The sequence below is a fragment of the Sinocyclocheilus rhinocerous genome, unplaced genomic scaffold, assembly GCF_001515625.1.
Source record: "Sinocyclocheilus rhinocerous isolate Xijiao unplaced genomic scaffold, SAMN03320098_v1.1 scaffold510, whole genome shotgun sequence".
Classification (NCBI taxonomy): Eukaryota; Metazoa; Chordata; class Actinopteri; order Cypriniformes; family Cyprinidae; genus Sinocyclocheilus; species Sinocyclocheilus rhinocerous.
The window spans coordinates 251,133-261,264 of NW_015653008.1; the positions used below are offsets into that span (position 1 = coordinate 251,133).

The following is a 10,132-nucleotide window of genomic DNA, read 5'->3' on the forward strand; positions in this document are numbered from 1 at the left end:
AAAACAGTAAGGAGACTGCATTAACATTTTAATAATTTGATAAACTAGTGCTTTCTTTGTTTTCAGCTTCAGAGATGAAGTCGGCAACACTGACTCGCCATCTCTCGAAATTTCGCTATCTATAGATATATTTTTAATGTCTGTAAGGCAAGGATATACATAGAGTTTTGTGCTCAAGTTCACAGAGACCGAGACGGCAGAAAGCGCATCCTGATTGCTTTCATTATTTTACAAAAGCGCTGTATTGTGAGTGCAAACAAATAAACGTAGAGTCTTTACGGATTCGAAAAAAAACGTATTACTCTTATCTGTATGACCAAAAATGAGGAAGCATTTTAGGAGTAAGTGAGCACACTGGCGCCTCCATCTGTCCTGTAGTGAGTTACTGTTCAGCTTCCACACTCCACACAGACACTGAATAGCGCACATTTCTCTAGGTTAACATTAGATTGAGCGGCCATGTAAAGTTGCCAATACTAACATATTTTAGATGATTAGCCATATTTGAGGTCGGTGAATGATAGGCGAGCGTTTGGATGTCCTGCCCGATATACTGTATTACAACATAGACCGGCCGTTAACAATCTGTCCGTCATGGACTGCGTGACTTCACCTGTGGATTTTTTTTCTCCGACTAATAACATTTTTGTCGACCAAGCCTCTTCTGGTCGACTAATGATTAGTCGACTATTAGGGGGCAGCCCTAGTAACTGGCAATATACCTAAAATTTAAGTTACTCAGTATTAACTACTTGCTTATAAACACTTGTAACACTTGTAAAAACCAAATGAATCATCACACATTTGCAAGTCATCCTCATCAAAAATCTTATTTTAAATAGATATGGAACCATTAAGAAAACATTCCATTATTATTTTTAAATTACTTGTAAGTTAATCAATTACTTACTGATATTGATTGTGTTTTACCATAAACAGTACATGAGTTTGGCAACCATGGATTCGTTAAATTCTGTTATGAAAAGCAACATCAGAAGATGAGCGGTGATTATATTTTCCCAAGGGAAATTCTGTTGAATATGCCATCATGACAAATGTGTTGGTGGGGGTTTAATCATCTGTTTAGTCAACAAGTGCTTAAAACAATGACATTATTTTTGTCAGCATTTGTGTAAAACATCACACATTAACTTTATATCAGATATGACAGCATGAAAAAGAACTAATGAATGGCTTCACACTTTTGAAAATAAACTGAATTTTAAACTTGCACAAACCTTGAAACTGTGTTCCTGTATTCAGACTGTTGAATATAAAATTTAAACACTTTTTTTTTAAATCCTAGATGAAAACATTCATTTCTAAAGCATCATAACTGCCACGTATCTGTTTAAATGATTTTCATGTAACAGATAAATGAATGCAATAATAAAGTTATATGTAAATGAAGGAAATAGGTACTTTATAAATATCTCTGGCCTATATTATTTGACTGAGTAATCGATTTTCCTACCATCATACAGAACACCGCAGAGCTGACCTATTATACAAGTGTCTATTATACAACACATTTTCATTATTGTTATAGTGTGATTAGATTAGAAAAGGGTTTGGAATTGGTCTGTTTATAGTTATCAGGCCCAGGCTTATGAAGACATAATATGCTCCATAAAAATCATGATGAGACAAGGATTCTTTATTCCATATTGATCTTCATGTGACCCAATTATAGGCATGCTTTTTTTACTCACATCTTGGCACCACTGGTTTGGCATCAAATGTCTCGCATCCTTTTCAGTGCATATAACAGATATTTCATTCAAAGTTGATGAGCTATTCAAAAAGTAACATCATAACCAGGATTATGCAACCTGTAACCTAGAAATGGGCAAAACATAAAACCAATAAGATGTGACCTTGACATCATATCATGATTATATATTGTGCAGCTGAAGTGTTCCTGTGAGCTGAACGAGCCAACTTCCATGGAAGAGCTGAGTTTAAATAGAAAGGGCACTGTGGTTCACAATTCCTTGTTAATTATTTCTATTGTTCAACGGAGCAGGAAGCCAAACTCCAGACAGGCGGCTTTCCAGTTGCAGCAGTTCACAAAAAGCTTGGCTGTGTGCATCACATCCAGATAATCAGGAACAGCTGAATAAGAATCTGTCGAACTAAATGCAATATATAGCTTTCAGTAAATTGCCAAGAACACCCCCCCCCTCCAAAAAGACTAGTTTTCTAAAATCACCTCAGACTAAAAACTAAAAAGGTAATTGTGAGCTAAAGCAAAGTAAGAAGCACATGCATATTATGAGACATAAAGCTGCAATTGTGAGATACACAGTTGTAATTATGAGAAATAAAGTTGCAGTCATAAAGTCGCAATGCAAGAAATAGTAATGATTATGAGATATGAAGTCAATATTGTAAGTAGCAATTGTGAGATATAGTCGTATTGCAAGAACTGTGAGAGCTACACTGTGAGAAATAAAGTCCTAATTATGACAATAAAGTTGCAGCTGTGAGATACACACTATAAATTATGAGAAATAAGTTAAATATAACATAAATATGTGATATACAAAGTCACAGTGAGAAATAGTCACATAAATACGTAATTGTGAAAAACACCATTGCAATTGTAAGAAATAAAGCCACAATTATGAGAAATAAATTTTCAATTCTAAGAAATAAAGTCGCAACTGTCAGATACAAAGTTTCTGTTATAAAAAAGTTGCACTTATAAGAAATAAATTCACAATTATTAAAAGTAAACTAAATTATGAGAAATAAAGTGGCAGTTGTGAGATTTAAAGTCAATATTGTGAGATACAAAGTTGCACTTATTTAAAAAACTGCCGTTATAAGAAATAGTCATAATTATGAAATATGACATCTAAATTATGTGAAATGTTGCAGTTGTGATATTTAAAGCTGCAGTTGTGATAAAGTTTCAATTATAAGAAATGAAGTCACAATTGAAAGAAACAAAGTTTTAGTTATGAGAAACAAATTTGCATTTATGAGGGGAAAAAAGTTGCAATTGTGAGAAATCGCTATTACAAAAAAGTCACAAATGTTAGATAGTTGCATTTGTGACAAAAAAATTCACAATTACTCTAAACAAAGTTGCAATTTCTCTGAAGCGGAAAAGGGCTTCCACAGGAAACTCATTTACGGTGACAATTTAGGACTATTTGTATCATGCATATAATGACAAATATAAACAAATGGCTTGTTTTCAGAAATTCTTTCTTTCCCACAATATTTTTCCAGCTATGGCTTTGCAGGGTGTATATTATTTTGTGCCTGGGCACTGGCAAAGAAAACATGTTTACATACAGTCTAAAGTGACAGTGGACAGATGGGGACGAGTCTCAATAAGACATGCCACAGCTGGCCTGAGACACACGCTGTAACACTCTGTCCCCAAAAACACTGACCTCTGATTGAGCATGTAAACAGAGCACTAAATACTTGTCCTCCAAATGAATGTAATAAAGTTCACAGTTGCTGAATCAAACCTCTGGCACTGAGAAGTCAATACCAAAGCCAGAAAACAAAACATGTTATTGCTAATGGTGATGGTTACAGGTTCACTTAAGAGAATCACAAATGAAATCTCTTCCGTTATTGTTGTAACAGCAATATACGAAGAGGAAATGGACACTTGAGTCGGCACAAAATGAAAATTCACCCTATTTTCTACATGTATTTTAAATATTTTCAACAGTTCCAACAGAAGAAAAGACATGTCAATACTCTTGTTTCATCTCACAGAAAAATCTTCGCACTGAGAAGTCAATACCAAAGCCAGGAAACAAAACATGTTATTGCTAATGGTGATGGTTACAGGTTCACTTAAGAGAATCACAAATGAGATCTCTTCCGTTATTGTTGTAACAGCAATATACGAAGAGGAAATGGACACTTGAGTCGGCACAAAATGAAAATTCACCCTATTTTCTACATGTATTTTAAATATTTTCAACAGTTCCAACAGAAGAAAAGACATGTCAATACTCTTGTTTCATCTCACAGAAAAATCTTCACTCAACAATTATATTTCTAATTCTACTTGACCTAAAACTTGAAAATAACTTTCATGTTGTAACCTAAAGCAGTCAAATAGATTTAGTGTTATTAAATAATATTTTTGATTAGAATGTTTGATCTTTTGCGCATAAAGCTCATTTTCGTTTAAGTTTTCTGACATTTTTTTCAGTATAGCCCATAAAAGAAGAACAACCTCAAGGCAACAGCATTTCTTCTGGGATAACACTCACTGCTTATCAAAAGAAATACAGAAGCATCTCCTCTCAGCAGGATACATATTTTATTTACACGCAACTCAAAAGAGCATAAAGAATCGCATGAGGTTACATCTTTTGCTTTGGTCCAAAATCATTTAGAACAAAGGAAATCCCAATTAGAATTTCACCTGAACAGATTTCTACTTTATATTTCCAGTTACCCTGTCTTCTCCCACATATTCTCCGTCTCTGTTTCCTGTTTGTACGACAATGCTTTTAAGACCCTCTGCTTTCATACCACACGGGTTCACAGTGTGAGTCAGTGACATCAGCAGGGGGGTTAAGGCACGTGGGTGGGCTTCCTTCTGTCTACACAGAAGTCTCCGCTGAGACTTCCTATATGCTTCAAACGGCCCCTGCTTGCGCACGCAATGTGGTTGAAATATATTTCCATGTTAAAACATCAGCCTATAGTTATTTATAATGACATGTAGGCAGCTTTTTGTTAGTCAATATAATATCTTTGTATTCACATAGTTACAATATTTATTCATATGACAAAGCATTAAAAGTAATTAAATAAATAAATGACTCTAAAGTGATTTCACACAATGGCACAAAAAATGCAAACATTTAGTTCACCCAAAAAAAAAAATTGTCTGACTGTCCCTTATGTGGAAAACAAAAGAAGGTATTGTAAAGAACTGATTTTGTCAAGTCAACGGGATAGAAAAACAACAGTGGCATCACACTGACATTCAGTGTATGAAGAAAGCACTGAAACATCAATATATTCTTTGCTTTGAAGCAACATAAGGGTGATTAAATGTGATAGAATTGTCCTTTTTGCCTGAATTATCCTTGTGAAGTTCAGCATTTGGCATTGCATCCATTTCCAATGTTTAATGCTGGAGACGATTAAGCACAAGGGAGGAAAAAGTGAATCTTTAATTCATCAATTCTACTGGAAATGATTCACTGGAGACTAAAGGCTGCTTGAAGGGCAGAAACTCCCCCTTCCTCCACAGCCTGCGTTTCATTGGCCGAGTCAAGTGATGTCATGGAGGGTGAAACTGTATAAATAGCCCAGCACTGCTGACATTTAGACAGAATCAAAAGTCTCTGACAACACTGACTTATCAGACATCCATCCACTTGTGGAGCATCTCTGGACATCTCTTTTAACATGTGCCGATCACTAGAGCATCTGCCAATCACTTGTCTGGAAAGGTATGTTTCATATTTACTTAAAACTCAATACTGGTAGAACAGCTAAAATGCTACTGTTTTGTTTTAAACTAGACCTTACTTAAGTAGCTTAAACCTAAATCACCTAAAAAAAATCACTGTTAAATAATAATGTTGAAAGTACTTTCCCCACTGAAATGATGAATACTTTTGTTCCTCACAGGGCAAAGGAGCTCAAGGCTCGGTTTGGACGTTTTCTACTAAAGCAAGAGCTCAATATCATGGGCCACTCACAAAAAACTGACAAACTAACTTTCCATGAACTCCTGGCTCACAAAGGTAAATTCATATCAGCAAGCAATGTAAAAGCACATTGTTCTCAGGCTGTAGAATGAAAGGGTCGTCTAATGTTTTCGTCATGTTTCTTCGCAGAGGGGCTGTGCGCGTTCACAACGTTCCTGGCATCTGAGTACAGTGAAGAAAATATTGCTTTCTATTTGGCCTGTGAGGACTACAGGAACACAAAGAGCTCCTCGAAGCTGTGCGCCAAGGCCAGGAAAATCTATGAGGAGTTCATCGCCTCTGACGCACCAAGAGAGGTATATTTTCTAAGAGTATTAACAGCACAAAAGACTCGTACTTAATAGATTTTCATGGAAAAAGTCTAACGGCAAATCATTCCTCTGCGTATTTTCAGGTTAATCTTGATCATGAAATTAGAAACATCACCTTGAAGAATATGAAGCAGCCCACACTGTCCTGCTTCAACCTTGCCCAGAGTAAAATTTACACCCTTATGGAGAAAGACTGCTACCCTCGTTTCCTCAAGTCAACAGTCTACCAGTAACTCATCACACAGCATGTGGGTTAAACTACCCTAAAGACGGCAGCGGAGGAATGCGTCCCTGATAAGCATGGCATTTGTGTGACGTGATGGTCACTGAATCTGATATAACTGATCTGAACCGGTTTCCTGAGGTTCAGGAGGAATGGACACACGGACTCAAAAGTCGACTGGAAGGCCTCGAGCATTCGAGAACATTGATTCTATGAACACAGCAGTGGAGCACACAGTGATAAAGATTGTAGCACTGGACAGTAACTGTGAAAGTGGAATGACTTTTGCACAATTATGTGTTACGTGTGTATTTTGTATTGCCTATGAGTATTTATTGAAAGGTTATATTGAAAATAATATTTATATTTGTATTTATATTTGATGAACAATTGTGGGTTATTTATTGAACTTTTGAGTGAAAAAATTAATAAATTTTTTACATGCAAAGATTTGTCTTTAGCAGTGCAATTTGGGGTACATAATCATTGACAGCAACATTTTTTATTTTATTTTATTTTAATTTATTTTATTATTTTATTTTGTGCAGCTAAAAGGAAATGACTGTTTTAATGCCAGGACTGCAGTTCCTCTTCACACACATCCCACTTACATGGGTTATTATTTTATTTTGCTTTTTGGATTTAATTTTAATTTTAGTGTTATTTATTTTATTTTAATAAATTTTTTTATTATTATTATTATTATTATTATTATTGATTATTTAGTTTTTTGGATTTTATTTTAAATTTAATGTTATATTTTTAACTTTAATTACATTTTATTATTATTATTATTATTGATAGTATGTTAATTTTTATTTTTATTTATTTTTTTATGTTGTGTGCATCTAAAGGAAACGGATGTTTTAATGTCATAATACGTAAGAGACGTCCCCCCTCTGCTCTTCATCTTCACACACATCCCACTCACATGGGTTAATGGAGGCTCTTAGTCACCTCCAGCACACAAAGCCTGGCAACTTTCTCAGTGAGCCTCATACAAAGACTAAAAATCTACTCTATTCACACACACACGCATAATTAACTGCTACCAACAGGATCATTCCATTTTTCCAGAATATACGGCCAAGCAGAGGTGTTTTTTCCAGGAAAGCTGTGTGGTGATGAGGCTGGTCTCCATGGCGACTCATCTCACCCACTTCACGCCTCTGCAGGAGCCTGTTTATCTTCTGCAGTGATGGCACTGAGAGACAGCGGCCCACTCTGACTCACCTGCTCTGAACCCCTTTATGCTGCCCTTTAAAACTGGCGTCTGCAATCATTCTCACCATTAACATTTGAACAGGGAAAACTGGCTCAATAATGCTCATAACAGACTAAACAGTCATAGAACATGTTTATGAAAATAGACCATAATGTTAGTCTTTTTTATAAAACCTTTCAGTTTTATAAAGAGAGAGAGCTTTTTATTCTCTACTTCTTAAAAAAATAAATGCCTTTAAGAACTCAGAAACTGAAACACACTGATCTTAACATCAAAAGTATTTTTAATCTCCAAACATCCATATAGACATGGCCAGACACATCAGGTAAATAGGGTAAAATGTAACATTGAGAATTGAAAAAAAAACATTTGTTTTAAAAAATTTCTGAAATGTTATGTTTGAATGTGCAAATTAGACAATATCTAATTAAATATGTGAGAATTTGCATGCATTTCCAGAATAGAAATAGGAACTCTGAATTAGCTAAGTTCAACATTCTTGTTTATTTATATATATATATTTTTTTTTTTTTTTTTGACATTACAGTTTGTAAAGAGAGGATTTTGGATATCTCCTTTTATCTCTCCATGAACCTGAAAATACTGTCAACAGCCAGAAAAGAAAAGGAATAAAATAATGTATTTTTGGATTTTTTTTCTTTTCTTCTCTTTATGAAAAGCCAAATAGCACAAAATCTCAAAACTGACCAATGCGTATGAAAAAAACAACATTAACAGAACTATGAGAGAGAGAGAGAGAGAGAGAGAGAGAGAAAGAGAGAGTTCACCCAATATTACATTATATCGAGGGTCTTAAAATATTATGTCTACCCCTATTGGTAGATGTTGTAACTACATAAAAAGGATCTTTCTTCATTGAACACCATTTAAAAGTAGTTGTGAATTCTAACAAAATAACTCCACAAATGATATGAAACATAATGTATTATATAATGTATATATACAGTACACATAAAATGTGAGTCCATATGATTTCTTTTTTTATATGGACTTACATTTTATGTGTCTGTTGTCTTTCATGTTATAGCCTAGGAAAGTTCTTCTCATGAAAATAAATGGCAGATCCAGAGGGTCCTGTGCCAGCCAAGCAACTGCCATTGAGATGAATGGGAAAGTTAATCAATTTCCACGTATTAGAGACTTCCTTGTTATTACTATTAAATAAAAGTTTATATCTTTTCTATCCAACAAAACTATATATTTGTGTAGAAACAGTAATCTGAACACTTAAAATGAATTTTGAAATGACAATTACTGTAGTAATAACCAAGAGTCCCTCAGTTGCCTAACACACTGTTTTATGTACCTGCAACTTTTTCTCCAAACTTATGTTTTTGTTTTTCTTCTTAATTTTATTAAATGTATTTATTGCAAGTAATGTGACTATAGTAAAACCTTTTCAAAGGGAAAGGCCGGACTGTGGAGGCCTGTGGATTGCTCGACAGTGAGCTCACTCTGCCAGTGCTAAATCCAGGACTCACTCTTACAGGAAGAGGACATTTACATCTTCCTCTAAAGATGTCTGAGGATGTGATGCACTTTCTATTTTGGCAGTATGATTATGGTAAGTGCTAATGAAATGAACAACAATGTCAACAGACTGCCATGTCACAGTTATTTGCAGTAAATACTGCCACGTTTAGTCACTGCTGCTGTTTAAGGTGACATACACCCACCTCTCTGCAGAAGTTATTCATAACTCAGGGCTGTGTATGGTGAAGTCACACTTGAGCATGCAGACACAATAGAGGAGCGGTATATATGCAGGGGACAGATTTCAGAGAAATTATCAGTATTTTCCGTCTCTATTGTTCCGCCTGACTGTGGATCATTTGTAGCCACTATTCCTGAACACGAGCTGGTGATGAGGAAGTCCTCAAAAATCTGTTGGCCAGGAAGGTGGAGTGAGGGTTTTAACTACTGTTTATTTTTAATCCCTCACTTTACCCTCAACAATTGTTTAAACATAAACACCAAGGGGTTTATAGGGATTTATTTTTTATTATAATGTATATATATATATATATATATATATATATATATATATAGGGACACGTTGTAACATGACCATATGACAGCTTAAAATGTAAGCTCCTTTTTAATGCATTGTTTATGCATGTTTCATATAAAGTGAAAGCAGAATGTTTATAGGATATTACATATTGTTGTGGTGCCAGGACGGCAAAATGTTTAATAATGTAAAATTAAATTTATTTCTGCTTTGAAATAAGCATCACACTCTTTTAATCTTGAATGTATAATATAGTCAAAGTCTCTTATTGCAAGACCTTAAACTGTTTAAAGAGATAGACATTTTCAAAATGGCATGTTTTACAATCCAAATGTTTTTGCTTTGCAAAGATCTATCATTTTATTTCTGCTTATTATTTATTTATTATTTTTTGAATATCTATGATTATTCTCTCACCCCCATGCCGTCCCAAAACTTTGTATGATTTTCTTTCTTCGAACACAAATGATGAAACTGTGAATAATAATCTGGTCGCTTTCCTGTATTTTAAATTTTGCACTTCACCGAATTGTGTTTTAATGGAGTTAATGGAAATGTCCACAAAATTACAATTATATATATATATATATATATATATTTTTTTTTTTTTTTTTTTTTTTTTTTTTTTTTTTT

At 34.4% G+C, this 10,132-nt stretch overlaps 1 protein-coding gene across 1 annotated transcript; it reads left to right on the top strand.

The window, feature by feature from the left end:
- Positions 1-5,341: 5,341 nt before the first annotated feature.
- Positions 5,342-6,682, top strand: LOC107715503 (regulator of G-protein signaling 16-like). The gene is made up of 4 exons (XM_016521658.1): positions 5,342-5,447; positions 5,629-5,744; positions 5,838-6,004; positions 6,103-6,682. Exons 1-4 carry the CDS (start codon positions 5,404-5,406, stop codon positions 6,250-6,252), a joined length of 477 nt encoding a protein of 158 aa, XP_016377144.1. The 5' UTR covers positions 5,342-5,403; the 3' UTR covers positions 6,253-6,682.
- The last annotated feature ends 3,450 nt before the right edge of the window (positions 6,683-10,132 follow it).

What these genes read in the sequence shown, in the direction of transcription:
- LOC107715503 (XM_016521658.1), top strand. Translation starts at nt 5,404, where the DNA reads ATGTGCCGATCACTAGAGCATCTGCCAATCACTTGTCTGGAAAG. An exon ending in CCAATCACTTGTCTGGAAAG is followed by an intron (nt 5,448 to 5,628) that starts GTATGTTTCATA and finishes TGTTCCTCACAG; the next exon opens with GGCAAAGGAGCTCAAGGCTC. An exon ending in CCTCTGACGCACCAAGAGAG is followed by an intron (nt 6,005 to 6,102) that starts GTATATTTTCTA and finishes GCGTATTTTCAG; the next exon opens with GTTAATCTTGATCATGAAAT.